This window comes from Wolffia australiana, chromosome 1 (genome assembly GCF_029677425.1).
Source record: "Wolffia australiana isolate 7733 chromosome 1, ASM2967742v1".
Classification (NCBI taxonomy): Eukaryota; Viridiplantae; Streptophyta; class Magnoliopsida; order Alismatales; family Araceae; genus Wolffia; species Wolffia australiana.
In genome coordinates, this window is record NC_135835.1 from 8,907,913 (window position 1) to 8,932,445 (window position 24,533).

Sequence of the window (24,533 nt, forward strand, 5' to 3'; positions counted from 1 at the left end):
GTGGGCCAAGCGTGATTAATTCATCTTCTTGGTCATCAACAATAACTAAAGGGGCATCCTCTAATTCTTCCGTAAAGACAATGTCATGAACTTTATCTCCCCCCTGCAAACCCAACATCCTCAAAGAAATGAGCATTTCCCATCTCAAAAATGGCTTTAGTAGTGGGGTCATAAAATTAAAAACCTCTAGACATTTCAGAATATCCAACAAAATAGCAAGTGACAGTTCTGGAGTCACGCTTCCGTTCATTAGGCAATAAGGCTCGTGCTTCTGCTTGACAACCCCAAATGTGTAAATGTTTCAAACTTGGTTTGCGAGTCGTCCAAAGCTCATATGGAGTTTTCTTAGTTGCCTTTATTAGAATTCGATTAAGTAAATAGGCAGCCATCTTGAGTGCTTCGCCCTAGAGGTTCATTGGAAGAGGTGATTCTGCAAGCATACTTCTAACCATATCTTGGAGTGTTCTATTTCGCCACTCGGGAACACCATTCATGTGGGGTGAACCTGGCATGGTGTATTGAAGAACAATACCACATTCTGATAGATATTTAGCAAAAGGGCCTGGACATTGTTCACCTGAACCATTATATCGGCCATAGAATTCTCGTCCACGATCAGATTTTATGGTCTTAATCCGCTTATTTAGCTGATTTTCAACTTAAGCTTTATATTTTTGAAACATTTCCAGAGATTCTGATTTCTCATGAATGAGATATAAGTGGCCATATCGAGAATAATCATCTGACCATATCTAGTTGCTATAGGAAATGGTCCACATATATCTGTATGAATCAATTCCAAGACATCTGAAGCTCGAATGGCCCATTTTCCCTTAGGTTTTGTTTGTTTTCCCTTAATACACTTGATGCAAGTGTGGATATTATTGTCATCAAAGGGATCTACAATACCATCTGACACAAGGCGATCGATTCTCTGATGAGAAATATGCCCAAGTCTTTTGTGCCATAATGAAATGGAATTCTTATTCGTTAACTTCCTCTTGGCCCCTTTTGCACTAGTATGCAAAATTTCATTGGATGGGACATCCACATCGAGTATATAAAGGTCGCTATCACTTAATAAAGAGCTAGTGCCGATTAGACTTGATTCATAAAATAGACTAACTTTACTATTTTCGAATAGACAAGTACAACTGAATTTGTCCAAAATAGATACAGAAATTAAATTACGTCATAAAGATGGTACAACAAAAGTCTATCTCAAGTCTAAACAACATAAAGACTTTAAGTGCATTCTAAACGTCCCTATTGCCACCACTTCTACTGAATTGCCATTCCCGGTGTAAATGAAGCTTTAGTGGTACTCGGTTTCCGGCAATAGAGGCAACCCTGCATAGACACGCTAACATGAATAGTAGCCCTAGAGTCGAGCCACCACGTGTCTAAGGGCACAAAGGCAAGATTAACTTCTAAACAAACTAGGGAGATCAGATTACCTTTCTTTGCTTGCCAAACATGAAACTTAGGGCAATTCTTTTTAAGAAGTCCACTCTTTCTGCAATGGAAACAAGTCACAACTTTATCTTGCTGTTGTTGCTTCTTATGATGTGGCCTATATTCAGCTTGCTTTGGTTTTGGTCGCTTCTTGATTTTTCTCTTTGCATTTGTTGTCAAGTTGGCGCTTTCATGACGCTCTGTAATTAGTTGTTGCTGTTCTTGAGCACAGAGCGAAATGAAATTATTGAGACTCATCTTTTCACGCTGAACCTTGTATGCCAATTTGAATTGCTTATATGGTGCAGGAAGCGAATATAGCACAAGGTGCATGAGCATCTTTTAAGATACATCCATGCCCAGGTGTCCGATTTTAGTGGCTATAGCGGACATTTCCAAAACATGTTCTCTAATGTGACCCTTTTCATGAAATGTCATGGACATCAACTTGTGTAGTAGTTCATGAATTTCGGATTCTTCATGAGTTGCAAACTTCTGTTCAATTTCTGCCATAAATTCTATTGTTGTGATATCTTCTCAAATAAGATCTGCCTGATAAGATTCAGGTACAACACGTTGCATCGTCATCAAACTTAACCGATTTGATATGTCCCATGCCTCTAGGTTTTCTTCATCTGCTTCATCTGGTTTTTCAGATCTCATGGCATAATCAAGATTTGAGTATGCGAGGGCAAGCATTACATCTTTCTTCCACGTTTGAAAGTTATTGGGATTCAAGATGGGAATTTTATGCCCTCGTACGGTGATGTACTCGTGTGCAGTCGCCGTAGAATAGGACAAATAGCTCACATAAAGAAATGAATTGCAAATAAAGTACAAACCTATTGCAAGACATCAAGCGCAACATTAATGTATCATCTTTGGACAATAACATTAACTGGAATTGACATCTTGTTATGAATAATAACATAGACAAAAAAGTTCCCGTTAACCATTAAGCCTGTCTTTGGACCGACTAACCAATCAAAAGAAAAATTAGCTGAATATTTGTCTCATGTCATTTATCACGAGTGTACAAAGTCTCGTCTAGTAGTTGCCGTCCTTTGGGCCAGCTAGTACTGACATTTGACATGTGTACACTACATCCAATGTATAGGGTAAATGATTTCCACAAAAGAGCCCACTTTGGCACGATATTATTTCCGTCTAAAAACTCATTACACTGGACAATGTACTGAATTTGCATGTACTTGACTGCTGTTATGAATACCTTTGATTATCCATGACGGTGGGTGTTTTCAAGTCCAAATACCAATCATAATCTGCCAATCTTGCATTCAACTAACATAGACCAATACATTTTTGGACCTTCTTGGGCCAGCTAGTGGTGAAAATCCATCAAACTTGAATTATCGGCCTTTCAAAACTTTGATATTTCTGTCTCAAAGAGCCCTAATATGAACTATTATTGCCTTGGTATGGCTTCTTTAGTAGCCCATAAATGTCTCACAAGGGCCTTGGGCAGTCTAAAATGGGCCATCTATGTCATACCTAAAAGGCCCCAAGGGTAGGCCAAATATGTATATTATTATATATTTTTAGGGCCCCAAGTGCTACCCATATTGGGTCTTTAGAGACCCCACGGCGGCCCAAAATGGGCCGTCTATAATCAGTCACATAGGGCCCTTTGGGTGGCCCGATTCGGCTGCCCCTATAAGGTCCCACATAGCCCCTTGGGCGGCCCAAATGGGCCGCCCTAGGCAGCCCGAAATGGGCTGCCCCTTATGGGTCCCCGTGGGGCCCCATGGGTGGCCCGAAATGGGCTGCCCTTTAAGGGGCCTTGGGGGGCCCTGGGCAGCCCGAAATGGGCTGCCCATTAATGGACCATTCTCTGCTATTCCTGGTATTTCTAGGTTCATTCTGAACATATTTTCCACTCCATCATTTCTCTAACTTTTCTAGTTTTGTAATTCATCAATGTTCGCCATTTGAGTTTTTGAATCCCAATTTTAATTCTCTTAATTCCAAATTTTAGTTTTTCTTTGAATTGATCAAGCTTCAATCTAGTTAGTTAGATAAATCTGAATCGAATTTGAACCTTGACACGACCCAACTTGAGTTAGAACACCGTAATTGGCAAATCGTGTTCACGACATGCCCATTTACATTAGCTTTCAATTTCAAACAATATATATATATAACAAAAAATATAAGAATAAAACATATTTGTTAAGAGAGTAACTTTTTTTAAAAAAAAATATACTACTCAATTGGTTGAAATCTCTTAACGTAGTGAGCACAAATTGAGTTAAGCTCATATTAGTGCACAGTTACGTTACTCAAATGACTTAAACTCAACAAATCGTAACACGATTTGTGAGCTAGGGCATAGCCAGAAATTCGACATTAAATTGGGATATAATTGCACAACTCTATAATTCAATTTCTAGGATTCCTAATCCGTAAAGAACTGTAGTCAGATTCAGTAAGGCAATTTCATTATATCAGCCTGAATTTACTAAAATTGTTCGAACCATATCATATCAATTCCACTAAATCTATTTAGTTAGCAATTCTGAGATCACTTAGCAATCTTTTTATCAAAAAATTTTCAGTAGAATCATACATCCGAAGCTTATTGGTGGAAGGATTTGGACAATTAATATCTGTTAATTGGTATGTTTAGAGCTAAACATACCAGCTGGCAAACTTAGTGAAGAATACTTCTTATTTTGTGTAAAAAGGATAGCAGCTTTGCCAAAGTTAGAATCTAAACTGTACTTTGCTCGAAAGTGAATATTCCCTACTGCCTCCCTAGGATTCGACCCCTTACTCACGCATTAAGGGATATATAAATTTTAGTGATTAAGTTTGAAAAACCCCTAAATAACGACATATAAACACGTATTTTTGAACATATCATAAATCAAATGAGAATTGCACATTCTTACATGTAAATGCATGCATTTAATCCTCCCATAATTTATTGAAATATTGAGCCTAAGTTTTGAACTAAAATTTAATATTCATTTTTTATTAGTTTTTGGAAATCATTTACTTTATCTGGATCATATTGCTAATTAAAGTTGGGTTGACTTTAGATACTTCAAAACTTTATTTTTTTGTAAAGGTTGTTTCATTGTTTGCTCTTCAATTGCACGTCAAGCAACTATGTTGTCAAAAATTCACTTAATTGACATGCATAATTCTGTGAATGGTATTACACCTAATGTTGATCAAGCTGATTCATGTCACATTTGTATATGCAGTCCTAATACCCGAGACACTAAAGAAATATTGTGGATGGTCGGTTCTACTTTGATTACGACTTTAGAGTTTCAACTAGTGGAAATCCAAAGTGTCTTAGCTCGAGTGTTGCAAGAAGTTTGCAAATATTATTATGTAGTCAAGAAGGGATTATCCAACTTTTGCATAAGATGAGACAGCTCAAGGAAGGACCTAGTCAAGGTAGTGGAATAGTATAGAAGAGTTCTCCAATAAATTGCCAATCCATCAATACTAACTTAGATGACCCATTAGGTTTTAATAGTTAACCATAACCTAGGTCATAATAGGAGTGTCAAGCAAACAAGGAACTATACGTGAGGCAATCGTTGTACTCCTTCATATCTTTGAGGCATGTGATGAAGCTTGGCACCCAACAGTCTACAAATTCGGCATATTGATTGAGTTAAATATATAATTGATTAATCAATATACATGTTGATACATATAAATGATTAGCTTGGCCAACAATGAGTATTGGGTAATTGTAGCCATTAGGTAGATTGATAATTAATTTTGTTGACCAATAAAGGTTCTTCATATGATTATCCTTCTTCTCCCTTCTCCCTTTGACTAACATACACTCTCGATGTGACCGGAATGGTGTAACGATAATAATGCATTGAGAATGAGGATCATCAAGAAGAAGAAATAGTTTTGACGTGTTGTGGGTTGTATGGATACATCCTAATGTCTAATACAAGAATGAATCAACACATATTTCATGGGGAATTGATAAATTACAGTTCCAATCTGCACTCATATATTTGATCATAATATTTTAAGTTTCATGACTATTATGTTCCAAGTCTTTCATTACGAGAATCATTTTAAGTTTCACCTCAACCGAGGCTGTAAACTAACACCTTGTACCTAAATATATATTGTCATTCATGACACATATAGTGTCATCGATTATAGACCATTTTCACTAAGTGTGATATGTGTTAATAGTTTATTAAGTACACAAACTAGTTGTCGATATATTGATAAAACCATTAATTGAAGATAAAATTATTGAATCAAAAAGATAGTTTCCTGTCTAATGTCTGAGACTTATGAATGTTATCCACATGATGACTGTGTCAGGTATGGGGCCTTGGTTCATCCATGAAAAACACGAGTCTATGGATGCGAACGTGTGGTAATCGATTCATAATTGATCTTTAAAACAAACATCGAATTGTACTTTGAGGGGAACTTGTTCCACCCTTGACTTTGCGGCCTTCAGATCGTTCTGAAGCCCTTCATGCATCTGACCTCTAGAAGTATCCATGCGATCACTTGACGCTTGGATGTCCACGTCTTCTTCTTTAACTCTTCTTGAAAATCTCGAATATATTCTCACCATGAAGACACTCTCTTTGGATGAGTGGAGAAAGGGAAGAGCTCTCAAATCTAGCTGGCAAGGGTGCTTGAAATGAGTGCCCCTTCCCTATTTATATTTTACTTAAGTTTTTTATCAAAAACCCTACAAAGTAAAATATATCCACATATGCCATTATCACCTTATGCGTGTTACCCTCTAAGCCTATGTATCACTCTAATTAATAAATTTTGTGGCCCAATAATAATTGTTGGCCAACTTTATTAATTTACCATATCAACATATATATTAATTAATTAAGGATTGATTTAACCCAATCAGTAGGTTGACTTTCCAGCCCGTGAGGTGGCATGCTACACCTCGTGCTCTAGAAGATACCCAGTAGTGTTTGAACTCTCTCATATAACCTTTACCGTCATCGGTTACCGTATATGTATAATCCATCATCCGCGCGAGACTCTCGAATGACTTAGGATATGGTTTATCGTGAAACCCTAATCCATCATTCGATTAGTCTTGATGCGTAACGGGGATCATTAGAGAATGCCTTCTCCAATATCCTGACTACCGTGGGTGGGGATTTTTCTACATCGTCTTCCTTGAGTCAATCTCATCTTATACCAAGGGCGGACGATATCATTTTGACCACTCAATCATCTACGTGAGCTTCTTACTACATTCGAGCTAAGACGTGTTTGAATCCCATGATTAGAGGCTCTCAAGTCATAGTCAAAATGTAGTCATCTATTCATGAGATGTCCTTAGTGTCTCAGGTCAGTGGATCACTTATACAACTGTGACATAAATCAACCTGATTGACTTTTAGGTATAATACCATTACGAGATTCGTACGGATCAATTCAGTGAATTCTTTCTCCAAAGAGCACCCACTATCTGTCCTTAGTGTCATCACACTAATAGCCACATTGATGAACTATAACTTATCTTATAAGTAGGATCAGCTAGTGTGATTGTATCTGGATAATTTAATGTCTATCTCGACCATCCATCTAGTAGGAATATTTAGAATACATGTTTAAGGACTAGTGATCACTATATTATGATCTCATCATAATTCACTAAGTCGTTGCACGTATTCATGTACTTTATTATAAACATCACACCGGAATAATAATGAACATAAATATTTTATTCGATGAACTTAAATAAACATGGTGGTGTGATTGATTGACGACAACATAATATCAATCATATTGTTGTGTCCAAATTCAGAAAAAAAGAGAAACTTTTAATGTTCTTACATTTCATTTGCATTCTCTATTTGAATCTCAAGAGACATTGAGCCATTTTATTTTATTCAACATGTGTCACTTGATTGTTTATTTTTAAGTCGATCATCCCAAAAAATGTTCAGATATTTTCACGGGAATGTGCCATGATACTTCACCCCAAGAATATCAAATAGTATCAGCAGGGATTTAAGACAGATCAGAACTCGTGAGTTATGGGATCCTGCATGCTTTTTTCATTGTTCTTTAAAAAATGGGAGGTATGTAGAACTATTGATAGACATGAGGATTTTTAAATTCATAAAAGCATCACATGGATTTGAAAACAAATTATTAGACTGCTATGATTCACAATTGATCAGAGATTTGGGTACCTCGAACACATTTTTTGTCATCTCTCCTATATGCTTTCCAATAAGCAAAAAATGGTTCCACACTAGCACGTATTCCACTTGAGATCAACCCAATTTGTTGTGAAGCCGTAGTAATGGAATTTTATACACATTGATATTTTGTGGTATTTTAATGTTGAATCAGTCAAATAATATTTACATCTTAAATGCTTAGTGGTAAAGGAGTGAGGTTGTCGCTTTATATATCATGTATTAGTTATCGACTTAATCAATATTTAAAGGTAAGATCAGGCATTTTGGTATTGGACCTAAAATGTAAATGATTATAATAAAATAGTAGAAAGGTAGAATAAAATAGCAAGAAAAAACAAATGATAATATAGTTTGGAGAAAATAATAAGAGATACAAATAGTTTTTTGGATTTAAAATGAAGACGTGATGTTAGAAAAAAATATTTTATAGCAGGAATATAATAATGAGATCAGAGGAATTATCTAATATAATAAATGGGGAAGAGAATTAGTAGATATAATTATTTGATAGGTGGAACGAGACAATAGTAATTAGTGTCAAGGGAACATGGATGGAATAAAAAGGGAATATGAGAGGAATAATCTAAGACGGGAATGATAGAAAGAATGTAGAGGCAATAAAACTTGAAGGAAGGATACCAATGATTAAATAAAAAACATATAAGTATAATAGTAATTATGAATAGCAAGAACAGAGGGGAAAGCTATAACCTTGAAATGCGGTTAAAAGGTAAACAACATCTGAAATAGTGAATATATACTATGAAAAAGAGGCAAGAATAATCAGAGAGAAGAGTGATATCGTTACCATAGAGAATAAGATATCAATAACGTTGTGAGAAGACACTGATGAAAACATGAAGATGACTTCCACAACTAGAAAAGAATAATATGTCATAATAAGATAATGAGAAGACAAAAAAATGATAAGAATAAGAGATATGCAATAACATTAACAAGCTAATAAGAAAGACTAGTATGTTGTCTTTATAATGAGATAGTAAGGGATAAAGGGGCGAAGATAAATGAGAGCACTTATGGATGATCATTAGCATTAACTATCCAGATTATAAAAATATAGCAAGAACATAAATTTGGTGTATTGGAAGCAGGATTTAAGGATCTTGTTTCGGTCTGGGTTTTTAGCAAAAACTTAAACCTTTTTTTTTAAGGTAAAAAACAAGGTGCCGAGTACGGCCAACCCTGCGGTTGTGCCCGTAGACCGATCCAGCCGTGCCCTAGATGCCACCCAGGGGGATTTTATTTATAAAGTGAATTGTTTATCAATGTTTATAGGTGTGGAGCGAGTATAAATATCCCAATTACACTCGGATCCCGCTCGTCCACACCCATGTGCAGGAAAGGAAACGATACATAAGTGATACCTTGCAGGTGCTCAGAGAAGTGTTCACGTCGATGCCTCATTGGAGCCCCCCGCATGATGATGGTGGAGAGATAGTGGAGTTGTCCCCGCCTTTAACAAGTGCATCGATGAAGTGCGTGGCGAGGACCTCATCCGAGGTGGACGCAGTTCACCCCATTGTCGTGATCGTCGAATCAGGCGTGAGTGCTCCCACCTCGAGTGCTCCACGCGATCCGCCACTCCCGCGGGCCCTCCTTCAAAAGTGTGTGGCGTGTGTGGAGGTTCGGGAAGCCAAGACGTTCGACGCAATAGCATCCCCTAGCGATCGAAGGGAGCGCTTGCCAGGAAAGTAAAAGGGAGGAAGGGACTCATGTGTGTACCGCGCGGTTGGCGAGGGCATCTGCTGTCTAGTTGACTTCTCGCAGCTGATGACGAACGCTAGTTATGCGAGAGTGGCATCGCATGATGTCCTGCCATACACGGTGTAGTCGCCACTGGGAGCATGTACCTGCACGAAGCAGGTTGATTAACACTTGTGAGTTCGATTCTACGATGATATTATGAAGGTTTCGTTTCTCGTAGAGGAGTAAACCATCACATATCACCGTAGCTGCGGCTACTATGTTAGTTTGTACGCCATAGAAAAATGAGAAAGCAAAGAGAATACTCCATGTATGATCCCGGAGGATACCACCTCCCCTTGTTGACTTTGGGTTCCCTTTGGACGCACCATTCAGTTTGAGGCTGCCAATTGGCGTTGGGTGCCAATGGATGACCTGTAGCTAAATGCAGATAGGGGCAAGGGTCACCGGAATGCCCTAGGCACGAAGGACATCGCATCCGAGTGATGAGCTACAATCGCGAGTGGGGATGAGATGGTGGATGCGTCGTATCCACAGCTTGACGTGACACATGATACCCACAACGCGCCTGGGAGTCCTTGCAAAATGAGAAGAATTTCGCCCCCTTCCATATCTCCCATAGTAAATAAGTTATGGCAATGTGTAGGATGGGGCTCCATTTAGAGCATATTGGCAAGAAAAATATCTTGCCAAAACACTCCAACATGGTCAGTGGAATATGAAGGAGTGGGCGCAAAAGGTGCGTGATTTGGCGCCAACATTCTATGGCTGTCGCACTATGGAAAAAAAGATGTTCCATAGTCTCAATATGTGGAAATGCGGGACAACAGTTGCAACGTGAGGTGAGAGAGTGGCCGAGATGGATCACCCGATCATCAGTCGAGAGGCCACGGTGTAGGAGTTTCCAGAGGAAAAAGGAGACGCGGGTAAGGATCGCTGGGTGCTAAATGCGGTGACCCTAGTGCTGGATGGGGGATTTCTCACAAAAATTCTCCCAAGGAAGAATTGGATGAGAAAGCGCCGTCGAGTGTGAGCGTCCAAATAACACGGTCGGGAGTGGACCCGATTGAAGTGTTCTGGACCTGTGTTCTAGACCTGGGGTAACATGGCAGAGGGGAGGCCATGTTGATCCCATAGGTGTGGCGTGTTGCCCATAAGCAGCTAGGCCATTATGAGTCGCTCTCGATGTGGTACAAAGCGGGGATGGCGAGCGAAAGGCTCATCAGCGTGCCAAGTATCAAACCAGATGCTAATCGTACCTTAGCCTATACGCCAACATCTGACCTAGGCAATCTCAAGCTACTATCGCTGCCATGTTTGCCGTCTCCGATGGCCCCGGATATCCATCTCTCGACGAGCCCACTCGCCATACTTGGCAGAAATAAAGCTTCCCAATAGGGAGTGTGAGGTGCGCATGCACCATACGAGTTTCTTTTGAAGCATGTCTTGGATGTCTGAGAGGCGTCTGATCCCTAAACCTCCCCTGGCCGTCGACCAGCATGCTTTCTTCCAAGAGACCCAATGATGGCGACGCCCGTCCTCGAGGTGACCGGACCATTAGAAACGTGCACGTAGTCATTCCATTGAGCGGAGGCTGTGAGAGATAGTGAGTGGACTGCACGGGTATGTAGTGGGATACTCATGAGGAAATGTCGAATAAGTTAGATGCGTCCTCTAGGAGAGAGAAAATGGAGTTTCCATCTCTCAAGTTTCTTTCTCAATTTGGCTAGAAGGGCATCAAAGTAATGATGCCTAGCGCGTCCGAGAAAAATAGGACATCCAAGATAGTCGAAAGGGAGGCATCCTCGTGAGCAAAGGGAGGCATCCTTATAGTGGTGGAAGGACCAACTATAAAGCTACTCTTTGAGGCATCGACGTGCTGGCCCGGGGCTTGCTCGTACATAGTGAGGACGCTCATAAATTCCTTAATAGATTTTTCGGATCTAATAAGGAAAAGGATGGCATCATCTGCAAAGAGGGAGTGCGAGAGGATCGGGCATCCCCTTTTCATAAAATATGGTTGGATTAGGCCACGATCGATCACAGATGTGAGCGATTGACTGAAGACCTCCTCCATCAATATAAAAAGGATGGGTGAGATAGGATCACCTTGCCGTAGACCTCTCGTGGCCGTGAAGAATCCAGTGGAGTTTCCATCCATCAGGAGAGAGAAATGATTCTCTCTGATGTAAGCATTGACGAGGTCGATGAATGCACTAGTGAACCCAAAGCGAGAAAAGACTTGGGTGAGGAATTTCCACTCGACCCGATCAAAGGCCTTCTCCATATCTAGTTTGATGATGACATTTGAGCCCCGAATATGAGCGTCTAGTAATTGGGCTAGCTCATGAACTAGCATGATATTGTCATGGATCTGTCAACCTCTGACAAAACCACATTGTTTAGGTGAGATAAGTCTATCAAGAAAGTGTCCTAGTCAATTTGTAATGATTTTGGATGCAACTTTGTAGCGTACATTACAAAGACTAATGGGGCGAAAGTCTCGAAAGGAAATTTGAGTGTCCACTTTTGGAATGAGCGCCAGAAAAGTAGATTTCCAACTTCGCGGAAGACTTTGCGCATGAACACCTCCTTGATAGCAAGCACCAAGTTAGTGCCTACGATAGCATCAAGTAGGATGTGCGGAAAATCCATCCTGTCTTGGGGCCTTGTTCCTACCCAAGGAAAAAATGACCTCCTTAATCTCTGCTCGGGTAGGAAGGGCTGTGAGAGGTGCACTATCTTGGTCAGTCACCAAGTGAGGGATAGAGGCAAGGATGTCCTCACTCACAACAATTGGTTGTGAGGAGAGGAGCGAGTGATAATACTCCACTCCTGCAACTGCTAGTTGGGCGGGGTCCTGACTATACGTCTCTAATAGTGTTGTATAATTAGGACGCGCTCTATGACAGATCAAAGCGTGAAAGAAACATGTGCTTCTATCACCTTCTCGTAGCCATTGGACACACAACTTTTGGAGATAAAAAATCTCTTTGCACCGCATAGCATCCTCAAGCTGCTCTCTAAGGTGAAACTAGCGCTCTCCCACGTCGTCCGTCCAACCATCTTGCAACTGTCGCTCGATAGCAACTAGTTCCTGCTTGAGTACTTCGACCGGTGCGTGTATGTCTCCAAAGACATGTCGATTCCACCATTTATGGTGGAACTTGAGATTCCTCAGTCTGTCACTGAAGTTCCTCCATAGGTGATGTAGAGATCGTTCCATGCCAATGGCTTCGTACATAACGATGGAAGTCAGTGTGCTCTAACCACATAGCTTGGAATCGGAATGGAGGGCGGCGGACTCGGTTGCTGGAGTTTGGGGGAAGGAGGATCGGCGAGTGGTCCGTGTAATATCGCGGTAGGATCTCAATCTTGATGGTGCAATGCATCAGTGTGGTACTATTGGTAAAACAACAGTCGAACCGTTCGTACATACGCGCATCCGCTTGACGTTCATTACACTAGGTCCACTGCTCACCTATGGTAGGCGGCTCCACTAGTGACGCTTGATGGATAAAGTCGTTAAATGTTTGCATAGATCATGACCAAGGTGGGCGCCCCCCCGGCACTCTCTAACTACCCATATGCAGTTGAAATCTTCAGCTATAAACTATGGGAGATCAACAAGCCGTGAGTGGGAATGGGCATGTAAGGCGAGTTCCTCCCAAAGGGCCTCCAGCTCTAGTTGTCTATTCGGGGCGTAAACGACAGTAAGCGAGTAAGGCTTTGGGGAGTACGTGATAAGCCTAAAAATGCGTGTAAATATGTCGTTGATTTGATGTTTAGACTTATACAATAAAATTTATAAATACCCTTAATCACTAAATATAGAATATAGAGCAATCAAGGGGTCGAACCACAGGGAGGCAATAAGTCGGAATTTTTATCCAAATTTAATATATTAATTCAAAGATGAATTAATTTTGCAATTAATAAACCTTAAGTATGCTTAATAATATTTTTAATTAATCAAAATCAAGTAAAAACTTATTTTGATTTTAAATATTTCATTCAAAAAGCTCAAGATAGAATTATTTCAATTATAAGATCAGATTAATTATTATAAAATTTTAAAACAATTTTTATGAATTAAAATTGGGAATTTAATAATCAAGAAAGGGATTTTAAATTGGACTTCAAGATGAACGATTTTTCGAATCAAATTTTGTTTTTAGGTTTTTTATGTATTAAATTAAATTTATAAACAATAAAAATCAAAATCTAGAGAGAGAAACTAGACAAATTAACCTAGAGAGAGAAAGTGAAGAATTTGGAGAAAAGATGAAATCCGATCCTAAATTAAAGATCTAATGATGCAGAAATGTTCAAAATTGATGTAGAATTAAAGATCAAAAACCATATCTTGAATCAGAATCAAAATGCAGCGCTAATTTTATTCAAAACAACTTCTAGGGCATGTACATTTTTCCCATGCCTTGGCGTTTTAGAATCGTTCAAGAAGAAGATTGAAATATGAATCAGAAACTTACAAATTTGAGTGCAGAATCAAGAACTGTCGACTTCCAAAGCAACTATTGTGTCCTTCCTTGCCAAATCCTTGGAGAGAGCTTCAAAAAGTAATTTTCGCACATTTCCAGACATCCATTTAAAGATCCAACCGTGTGGATTGTAGAGGGAGAAAAGACAAAATTCATAATTTTAGCTCAATCGGACGGTTAAACCTGAAGATATTGTCATTTTACTGGCGCTTAATCTCCATCGTTGGATTAATTTATCTCTCCTCCAAGAAGCTTGGAAATGGCACTTTCTGATTGGTTCCGCATTATTTTTCTCATTTTCTGCCTTCTTGGATCACGTCCTGACATGTGATTGTCCTCGTCGTCGGCACGCAATCATTGGGCGTTTGAATCCCTTTTGAATGGATAGAAACAAGCAACGTTGCCCTTCTTTTATTTAATTTTTCTAAAAAACAGAAAAGGACAAAGTTAGCCGCAATTGTTGATTTTTTTTCTACCCACGTGTGTCGGTTGCCGCGTGCATTAAATGCACGCAGCTAACCGATTGCGGCTTGATGATTAAATCATGGCGCAATGATTGGTTTTTTTAGACTTACGTGTGTCGGTTGCCGTGTGAATTTAATGCACACAGCAAATCGACGCCGAATGCACGCTGTTTCACGTGTCGGTTAGCGCGTACATTAAATGTACGAGCTGACTAAGATAAAAAAAAATTATCTTTCCTTTTGTCACCTTCCGCGCCATATATAAGCTAATGATTGGCTCGTTATGGCATTGCGATTTGTGATGCCATAATGGGCCAATAATGCTCATTTTCTCTCTCTCTCTCTCTCTATTCATATTTAAATAAAATACATCCATTTATTTGCCTGAATTTTGGGCGAATGACGTGGATGCCCTTTGATAAATATATAAATATATTATAAAATGCCAATAAATTAAATATGTATTATTTAAATATATAAAAATCATTTCTTGGCTATATAATGCTCAAAAAATTATATAAAAATATGGAAAAATTCCATAAAAATTATGAAAGCCCTCACCAACCTTTAGCCAAGTATTTAAGGCCATGTAAAAAAATTTCTTCACTGAAATGAGGTTAAATTCCATGTAAAAAATGATAAAAAATTAGAAATAATAGTAAAATCAAAGTGTAAGTGATTTATCTTCATTTTTATATGATAACATGCAAATATAGTCATTAAAACACATAAATATAATGTAAAATTCATTAATTAATCATGTTAATTTGCAAGTTATCAGTACAGTACGTCAAAAGTGACATACCGAGTCCCTTCCGCCAGTAGTACCAACGAATAATCTCGCTTCCAAAGAAGCCACAGCTTATTCGAGGAATGACAATAAACATGATCCATTTCGAGTTTCCTCGCTATGGAGTGGGAATGATCTGATGTTGTCATCGGTTTGATAAGCCCAACTATCCCTAAGTTGTGCTTTTTTATTAGTGAGAGGAGATGTGACTGGGTTAGAGGTTACCAATCCCTCTACAATTCCAAACAAGACTTGGAATCATAAAACTACCAGCTCACGTGACGCACCCTCGATCGGGTGTTGTATATGCGGCATGTATGGGAGGCATCCGAATGATGTCCCGGAGGGGGAGAGGTATCCACGTCTGAATCCTCAGAGAGAGAGACATCGTCCTCCTCTCCCATGGAAGCCCGACCACTAGTACCTCCAGAAGTGTCCTCCGAACTAGTGAGTGAAGCCTGACGATTAGTCAAGCGTTCCACCTGCTCGAAAGGGATATGTGATGGATGGAGGTCGGGCATGGAGATGAGTATATCAGGTGGCGGCTGAGGTTGGCTAGAAAAGGATGATGGGTTGTGGGGCGATGGGCGAGATGAGGGGGATCAGATGGTGGGCGGAGATGTGATAGGTGATGATGAGGGGGGGGGGGAAGATAGGGGCAAGAAGGGGGTGCAGGATGGGTAGAGCTAGACCGAGGGGGTGACTGGCGGGAGGAGACACGGGAGGGTACATGGCGAGATGACGAGGGGCGGGAATGGGGTGCAGGTGGGGAGAGCTAAACCGAGTGGGTGAGTGGCGAGATGACAAAGGGGGGGATGATGAGGGGAGGAGGGTAATTGGTCGAGGAGATGAGGAAGCACGGGAGGGTGTAGATTGGATATGAGAGGGACTCCGCCTGACCTCTAGGTAATCGCTCACCTCTAGTCCTTCTGATACATCTAGAAGGGCAAAAGTATTTAAGGTGAGTGTGGATACACTTACCTCTTTGCCTTTACTAGTAGAAGGGGTATCCTTAGCCTGTAGTAGGGTTTGGGTGCACTTATCAGCTAGCCTTTATAGGCTTTGCCGTCATAGTGTCTCGAGGGATAGAAGAGGACACACTAACCGCGGCCTGTGGTGTGGATGTGGGACGCATACCTAGGGGTGGTCTCTGATTAGGGCGACGCCTTTGGATGGTAGAATTCGTCACAACTATGTAGTCGTTGTTGGCTAAGGGTGGAAGATACTCTGCCTCGGGGGTCAAGACAGTCTGTGTCACCTTTTGGCAACACGTATGGAAGGTATGACCTAGCAGGGTGCAATGTGTACAGAACTGTGGGAGGTTCTCGTACACAACGAACTGGCGAATCATCTCATCGCCATTGCTTATGAGTATCATGGGATGGATGGGCTCTAGTAGATCTATATCTACACATACCGTCGCATATCTAGGGTGACTGAATAGGTGGACGTCTTTGTCTGTACGTATGAAAGTTCCAACATCTAGGGATTCCAGTGCGGTAGGTGTAAAGAGATGGGGTCGTAGTCCAGAGAATCCTATCCACACTAGGATAGAGTGGGGGCAGTGCTTGCGTGAGCCGCTCGTCTGCTCGGCCGCCCATCGATAGGTGTGCATCGTGGAGCCGTTGATCGTCCATATGGTATGACTCCAAGCCTTCCTGAAGTAGATTTCCAATTGGAAACGAATAAAGACGCTCCTATGATTGCGTGCTCCCATGACGACCGACCCAAGGAAGTTCCCTGGATCTAGGTATACTCTCATGATGTCGTCAATGAGTGGTCGCTTCGTAGCAAACCGCCCAATCAAGGTATAAGCAAATGGCGCTGCCATTCGCGATACCTCCTCCTTTGAGAAGGTGACTACGTGCACACCCTCGGAGTCAGTATAACCCCTCTTCCGGATCATGGCATCGTAAAAAGGGGATAGCGTAGTCTTCAGTAGTGGTTTATTGGGGGTCATATGTGAAGGACCCGCCACCCTCGCTGCCCAAGTCATCGTTGGGAGTGGAGCTGTGCCGGATAAGTTCTCTTGGGCAAGCTTGAGTCGATCCCCTTGACTGGATCGGTCAGGAGCACCCGAGTCAACTTGGGCATGTTGGCCCGAATCTGCCAGGTCTAACGAGGTGTGCCCAATCAACTCTATCAGAGAAACTCGGTCGAGATCGGTCGTACTGGTCAGGTCGATCGTTGAATCAATGTCCACACGCGCTGAAGTAGCATGTTTGACCTGGGGTTGACAGGTTGAGTCAACTCGTCTTGAGTGAATTGAACCAACCCGTCTTGAGTGACTTGGGCGATCGACCACACCCGTCTTGAATTGAACCAACTCGTCTTGAGTGAATTGAACCAACCTGTCGGGTCAACCTGGTCAACTCTGATAGGGTCAGCTGGGTTGACCTGGGCGATCCGGGCTGGGTTGACCTGAATGATCCGGGCCGGATCGACCAGGACGCTCAGTTCGGAATTGGCCGAGTCGACTGGGTCAACTCGGACAGGTTCGGCCGAGTCGACCAGATTGACTCGATTGAGATTGGCCGATCCGACCACACCGGCTCGGTCAGAATCGGCCGAGTCGATCTGGTCGGATCGGCCACTCCCGACCCGGTGGACTCAGTCGTAGTCATTCGAGCCGACCAGGTCGATTTTGCCGTTGTCAGCCTGTTTGACTCGGTCTGAGTCATCCGAGTCGACCAGGTCGACTCAGAGTAACTCAACCGAGTCGACCAGACCAATCAACGCCACGTCAGTGTTGTCCATGGGATGATGAGGTGGCGACTACATGGAGGGATCGGAACCGTCCAATTGATGGACCACAAGAGCATCTAACGGCAGTGAGGGCATGGAATAGCCAACAATAGTGGGCGGCCGAGGGTGTGAGCTTACCAGCAACGCATTTAATGCATTGCGAGCGCCATTATGATTTTGGTCCTTGAGTGCTGATGTGGACGATCCGACAGTTGCAATGAGATCGATCTTAAGAACATATCCAATCGTAGCCGTCGGATCTGACGTGGCTAGGGATCAACTCTCGAGGCAAAAAGGTGTAGTAATTGAGCCGTCGGCATTTATTGCCAACTACTCAATTTTTTGAATTGGTGGGTGGTCTACCAGGAGTCCATCGTCGGGGCCGTTGTGATCTCGACACATGGCCGTCGCAATGCTCCAGATGGACTTGGTGTTCACCCGTTCGGCAGCATTTCATGCTGCAGAGATTCCACTTTGCATTTTTTTTGACTTTTTTCATTTTTTTTTGTCTTTTTTGGTATTTAAAGAGCCGTCAGATGCGTCCACGCTAGCGGATCCAATGGCATGGACGCTTTTGGTGGCGGATGTGGGCTGAATCGGGTCCACTATGGCATTAGTGGACCCGACTTCGCCCACGTGGGCAGTCGGGGCCCGCTGGCCTGCTGGCCCGCTGGCCCGCTGACGTGGCAGCCACGTCGACGAGGCGTCCATGTGACTCTACAGCCTGCACTGGATTGCGGGCTGCGAGTTATCTTTCACGGCGAAGCGAATTTTCAACTCAAAATTGCAGTTTAAAATGGAAATTTCATAGCGATTGAGCAATATAAAACGATATGTTTCGTTGAGATGAACAGATAGAGTATGAATTTGGTATATTTAGGGCATTCGTATCATTGAGTTTATCGAAATTAAAATTTGGGTGAAAAAATTTACCTCTTGGATTCAAAAGCCTCCAATCTTAGTTATAGGGCTCTGTTGATGATGCTCTTGTAGTTGATTCCTATAGATTAAAGGCCTTCTGAATCCAATGGAACAAAAATCACTTCGATCCGAGCACTCTAGCAAAAGTTATGGTGAAATCGCCGAAATTGGAGTCGTGCGAAATTGTAGTTGTGCTAGATTGTATCAGACTTCAGTGTTTGTCAGCATTTGCTTTCACCTGCTGTTGAGCAATCAATCGATGATCCTTGATAATAGACAGAATATGATCACGCTCTTCAAGAAGTGTATCAAGTGTGTCAATAAACTTAAACCTTACCTAAATTTCGGTCTGGTTCAGATCCTTTCATAAACATAATGAAGCTTTAGAACTGCTGGTAATGAATGCCCCCGCCTCCCTTCCCTTCTAAATATTATAATAAAATATTAAATAATTTACTTACGGTTCTCGGTCCTAAATATTCAACCCTAATTGGAAGGAAAGAATCTACTACGTACTATGGTGATTAGTTAATATTTAAGTAACCGTAAACCCTAATATTATTGTCTTTGGTATTCATGTCTAATCTTAGGTGTTTAGCGGATAATTCAGCTCATTGCGGCATGGGCCCCAATTCCGGCGATGTCCAGCTCGATTTCGTGTTGAAAGCCTCTGCATTTTCCAATCGAGTGCCAGATGTTTTCCAGTTCCCAGTTTCCATCAGTCGATCGTAGTGGCAAATCTATGATAAACCAACTTCAAGCATTTATACAGTCGAGTTCGACAAATTCGGCAAGCCGCAAGGATCGGTGACGGTCCTATTCAATAAATTCAACACCTAGTATTTAATATTTTTGTCCAGTTCTTACATACCCGACCGCTGTATCTCCAGCGCTTTCAGGTTAGTTGATGAATCATATGGTTTTATATTAGTCGAATGCAAAAATCGTTATTTTGAGCCCCGTAATTTCACTTCACGGTTTAATTGTCGGTTGCTCCAGTGGAAATCACAATCGATGTTCATTACAGAGTCTGTCTAACCGTTGCTGGCAAGATCGGAAAGGCCGCCTGATTTGTTTGCATCCAACAATTACTGAAAATGGCCAGTAGTTCATCTTCTGCCTCGCCAATTCTTTGTGCTTCTTTCAACCAAGATAACAGGTCAGCGAACACCAATACTTAGACACGAAATAAGAGTTTAACCTTGTTGAAATTAAAAATTGCTTGCCTCGTTATTTCGTCTCAACTAACTTCATGTTTGATTTGTTTGTGCAGCTGCTTCGCCATAGGAACGAGGGAGGGGTTTAGGATTTTTAACGCCGAGACGGGAAGATTATGTTTCGAGAGATGTGAGCTATTTCAGGAATGAATTCCTTCGGGCGCTTGCGTATTAGCCCTTAAATCTCCTTAGTTCTTACCACTCGATTGATTAATTGATGATTTTCAGCAATTGGTGCATTCAGCATCGTGGAGATGCTGTACAGCTCTAGTTTTCTTGCGATCGTTGGAGCAGGGGAGCAGGTGTTTACTCTATTCTATTAAAATTTTTTAATCGAATTTCTCGATCTTGATTTTCTGATATAGTTTTGAGCCTTTGTTTCTATGCAGCCTTCACTGTCTCCCCGCCGACTTAGCCTGTTCAACACTACGACTGGAGCTACCCTCAAGGAGCTGAACTTCTTGACCTCTATCCTGGCAATTCGTCTAAATAAGAAGAGGTAAAATTTGACAATGCCTTAATCATTGATGTTGTGTCCAGTACTCTACAACTTATTCCTTCCCCGGATTGTGTAACGCTTGTATTCTTGATATTATGAATTTTTATTGCTGTCATACCAATGTTTTGCGCAGGTTGATTGTTGTTTTACTTGAAAAGACGTACGTTTATGACTTAAGCAGTCTGGCAATTTTGGATACAATTGACACGGTGCCAAATCCCAAAGGTCAAATTGAGATTCTGTTTTTATTTAATATTTTAAAGGGCATTACACTTCTTCCTGCAAACCCCTAAAATTTCACGTACGTTAGCTCTTAGATGGTCCTCTTATGGATACTGTACTATAGGAAAAAGGAGAAATCGGATAGATATTTTGATTAGTATAAACTGTGGACATTAATTTCAGGTCTTTGTGCCTTTGCCCCAAATTCCGGAGGCTGTTACCTGGCGTTACCTGCAAGTAAGAACAAAGGATCCGTCTTGGTTTTCAACACTATGGAGCTCTTATCATTTTGCCAGGTTCTTAATATAAAACACTATTTTTCTTGTCTGTCAAAGCTAAAATTATCATTTTATTAAGAAATTGGACTTCTCTAAGTTGTTAACATGTTTCTACAGATTGATGCACACCAAAATCCTTTGGCTGCAGTCGCCTTTTCTCTGAGTGGCACGTACATGGCCACTGCTTCCGATCAGGGAACCGTCATCAGAGTTCATCTAGTTTCACAAGCCACTAAGGTTTATCTTTCTTTTTGTCGGAAGTCTAATGGGTTATTTCTGAAGAACATGATTGAAATTAAGTGGAAATCATATATATCTGACTTGGTTTTTACTGTCAGTCTTATGACTTCAGGAGAGGGACGTATCCATCAGTCATCTATTCGCTGTGTTTTGGTCCATCCATAGAACTTCCTGATGTTCTTGTGGTGACGAGCTCCTCTGGTTCTGTCCATATTTTTTCCCTCGAGACGATGCTTACTCAGAGGTGGGTTTCATGGAAGGATGAGAAGTTCATTGATCGTACAAAAATACATCTTAATGTTCGTATTTCCCATTTCACAAAATATTTGTTCTTTCCAACATATATAATAGGAAACCTGCGGGTTTCCTTGATGCATTGGAGTCTTCACACCATCATGTCGTTCATAAGGCCGCTCCTCAGGGAATTAGAAGGTGATTATCATTTCTCTATCTCTCTCAATCATTCATCTTCTGGCTATTTAATAATTAGCCAGCTTGATAACTTAGTTTCGGGTCTGAATGTTACTGCTCAGTTACGTTGCGGTTCATCGAGTTGACAAAGCCGGAGGCGCAGCGCCAGGTTCTTCATCTTCCTTAAGGTAGAACGAATAAATAATTCTCATTTTCTATTAAATATGATGAAAAATTTCACCACTTCCTTAGAGGAAAAATGATGAAAAATCTCATTTTTTATATCATCCCATGCAGATCATCAGTTTTTATTCTCGACAGCGGAGGCCATTTCCGCGAGATCTTCATCAACATCTCTCCAGGAAAAGGTGTTTCTTGGAGCTTGGAAAGGGAGTCCAATCTACTAATGTAACCCAGTACGCCTCTAATCTTATGTCTTTTGCATAATTGTAAATCGTGATGTTGAAATCTTGTTATAGTATCCCTACATCTATCGATCCCATTCAAATATCACAGCTTTATGTATAGATTTTACCCATCACTTCGACCCGACCACAAAAAATCCGAACAGAAGTAAAAAAAAATGGGATAAAATTTTTTTTCGGCTTGGCTGCCACGTGGAAAGTCGCAAATCCATGAGAAAAGGGTTGGAACTTGGAAGAAGGATGAGAGCTGTTCTTGGGCTTGGAGAAGAGGAATGGGCGGTGGTCGGGGAGCGATTGTTGCTCTTCTCTCGATCTCCGTCGTCCATCCCGCCGCCGATCCCATCAGATCTCTTCTTCCTCTGCGGCGCTTCCGCACCGCAACGGCGTCGGTACGCATGGCTTCGCACGCTGCCCCGTGCTCATCTTCTACGGCATCGTCGGTCATCGATTTCTTGACCCTTTGCACCCGGCTCAAGGTTAGGTTCACCCTCTCTTCCTTTCCCTTTCTTGAAGTTTTTGTATCGATAATTTGCCCTAAATTGACGAGATTGGGGATGATTTGGCTGCGCAGACGACGAAGAGAGCTGGATGGGTGATCCGGGGAGTGCATGATGCCGAGTCGGTGGCGGATCACATGTACAGGATGAGTGTAATGGCGCTCATCTCCGCGGATCTTCCCGGTGTAGATCGTGATAGGTTGGTGTTCCCGATGCTCGTTTTTCCGCTTCGGATGGCTTTCTTCAGCATTGTTTGTAGATTTTGATGATTTTTTTGTTCCATTTTCAGGTGCATTAAGATGGCGGTTGTGCACGATATTGCTGAAGGTGGATTTAAACATCATACCCATGCGGTTTTCTGCAATTATTTTCCTATCTATGGTTTTGAGAAAATAATGAATGCTGGGTTCTTATTCAAAATCAAATGGTTTTGATGGAATTGCGTGTTATGTTTTTACTTTCTAGCCATTGTTGGCGATATCACTCCATCTGATGGCGTGCCGAAGTCAGAGAAAAGTCGTCGTGAAAGAGAAGCGCTCGATCACATGTGCTCGTTACTTGGCGATGGCGCCAGAGGTGAGGCGCGCTCATTACCTTACTCCTTTCCGGTTGTTTGGAAGCTCGAATACAATGAAATTTGATTCAGATTTTAGGGTTGAACATATGGGTATTACTTTTTAGCAATCAACTTTTAGAGCTCTGTTCATGCGCCTTCATACCTTAGAAGATGTTTTACTGACTTGTCCACCGATAACCTCTTATATTTCTAGCTAAGGAAATCCATGAGCTTTGGATGGAATACGAGGAAAATACGTCGTTGGAAGCAAAGCTTGTGAAGGACTTCGATAAGGTCTGATTAAAATCAACAATCCAGATTAAAATCTTTTGTTTGCATGCCTCATGTCTCCGGATGATGACAACCTTAGTTGTCAGAGTTCTTGTGACAAGGATATATTTAGCCTTTTTAATATTTCACTCTCACGTCAAATCTACTCTTATTTCTTCGTGTCGTCCACTTTCGCTCTGATGCTCTGCTACTCAATCTCTTATGTTAACAATGATGCCGTTTTATTTTAGTTGTATCTATACTGTTTTGGATCTTATGCGCAATCTTCTTCTTCCAGATTGAAATGATTCTTCAAGCATTGGAGTATGAAACTGGTGCGCCCGCTGACTTTTGGGCTTAACATTTAAACAAATGTCTTAACCTTTAGCTCCTGCGTATAATTTAGAAATTCGACGTTTTTAAGATTATGTTGAAGCTCACGATGTTTTATGAATCTTTCGATTGTGCAGACCAAGGAAAGGACTTGGAAGAGTTCTTCCAGTCCACGTCAGGTATGTTTTTGACTCTTGGCTTAACTACAAACCTCTCCCTCTTTCTAATTTCTCTCTTTCTCTCTCTCAGGCAAGTTCCAGACGGATCTCGGTAAAAGCTGGGCTTCAGAGATCGTATCCAGGAGAAGGAAAAAGTGAAGCCACTAGGCCAGTCTTTCTCTCTACCTTGCGCGCACCAGTTTTTGTCTTTCATCTGGTGGCATATGACGATTTTTTTTCACTTTAATCCATCTTGCCAAGTGAAACATACCATCGGAAAGTTTTGGTATGAGACTTCCACTTCTTATCTTTAAGAGTGGCCTGAGATTTCAAATTTGAACAAATGAGAACGCCTAACAAAATGGGCTTTTAGACCGGCCTTCAACGAAATTGATTGTTCTTCTGTCATTGGGTTGGTTTGTTAGCTATATCTTTATGCCATAACTTGTAAACTTGGGTGTGACTAGATTATGTACGGATACTCGTCTTATTTTAGTTTATGAAGATTTTTGGAAGTGATTTTCCTTTACATTTGGATGGAGACGAAAAGATGTGGTAAGTACATGCAATAGAGAAATTTGGATTCTGATAATATCCATGTTTTTGGTGGAATAAT

At 41.3% G+C, this 24,533-nt stretch overlaps 2 protein-coding genes across 7 annotated transcripts; both read left to right on the forward strand.

Annotated features, from left to right (window-relative positions):
* The first annotated feature begins 19,437 nt into the window (after window positions 1–19,437).
* Window positions 19,438–22,346, forward strand: ATG18B (autophagy 18 B-like protein). Of its 6 annotated transcripts, none has more exons than XM_078577573.1 (13): window positions 19,438–19,710; window positions 19,839–19,970; window positions 20,085–20,158; window positions 20,257–20,330; window positions 20,418–20,527; window positions 20,661–20,752; window positions 20,933–21,045; window positions 21,145–21,264; window positions 21,366–21,511; window positions 21,619–21,699; window positions 21,801–21,866; window positions 22,000–22,094; window positions 22,207–22,346. In XM_078577573.1, the coding sequence occupies exons 2-12, from the start codon at window positions 19,909–19,911 to the stop codon at window positions 22,088–22,090; spliced, it is 1,029 nt and encodes a 342-aa protein (XP_078433699.1). In that variant the 5' UTR covers window positions 19,438–19,710; window positions 19,839–19,908; the 3' UTR covers window positions 22,091–22,094; window positions 22,207–22,346. The 6 variants fall into 6 exon arrangements, with proteins under 6 accessions (XP_078433699.1, XP_078433696.1, XP_078433686.1 ...); XM_078577560.1 differs by having other exon boundaries at window positions 19,440–19,710; window positions 21,976–22,094; XM_078577561.1 differs by having other exon boundaries at window positions 19,440–19,710; window positions 21,976–22,094; window positions 22,195–22,325.
* A 29-nt stretch (window positions 22,347–22,375) lies between these two features.
* On the forward strand, window positions 22,376–24,325 carry LOC144704996 (uncharacterized). Its single transcript, XM_078577579.1, has 8 exons — window positions 22,376–22,579; window positions 22,675–22,799; window positions 22,890–22,927; window positions 23,066–23,176; window positions 23,371–23,450; window positions 23,725–23,761; window positions 23,897–23,938; window positions 24,009–24,325. Exons 1-8 carry the CDS (start codon window positions 22,376–22,378, stop codon window positions 24,074–24,076), a joined length of 705 nt encoding a protein of 234 aa, XP_078433705.1. The 3' UTR covers window positions 24,077–24,325.
* The last annotated feature ends 208 nt before the right edge of the window (window positions 24,326–24,533 follow it).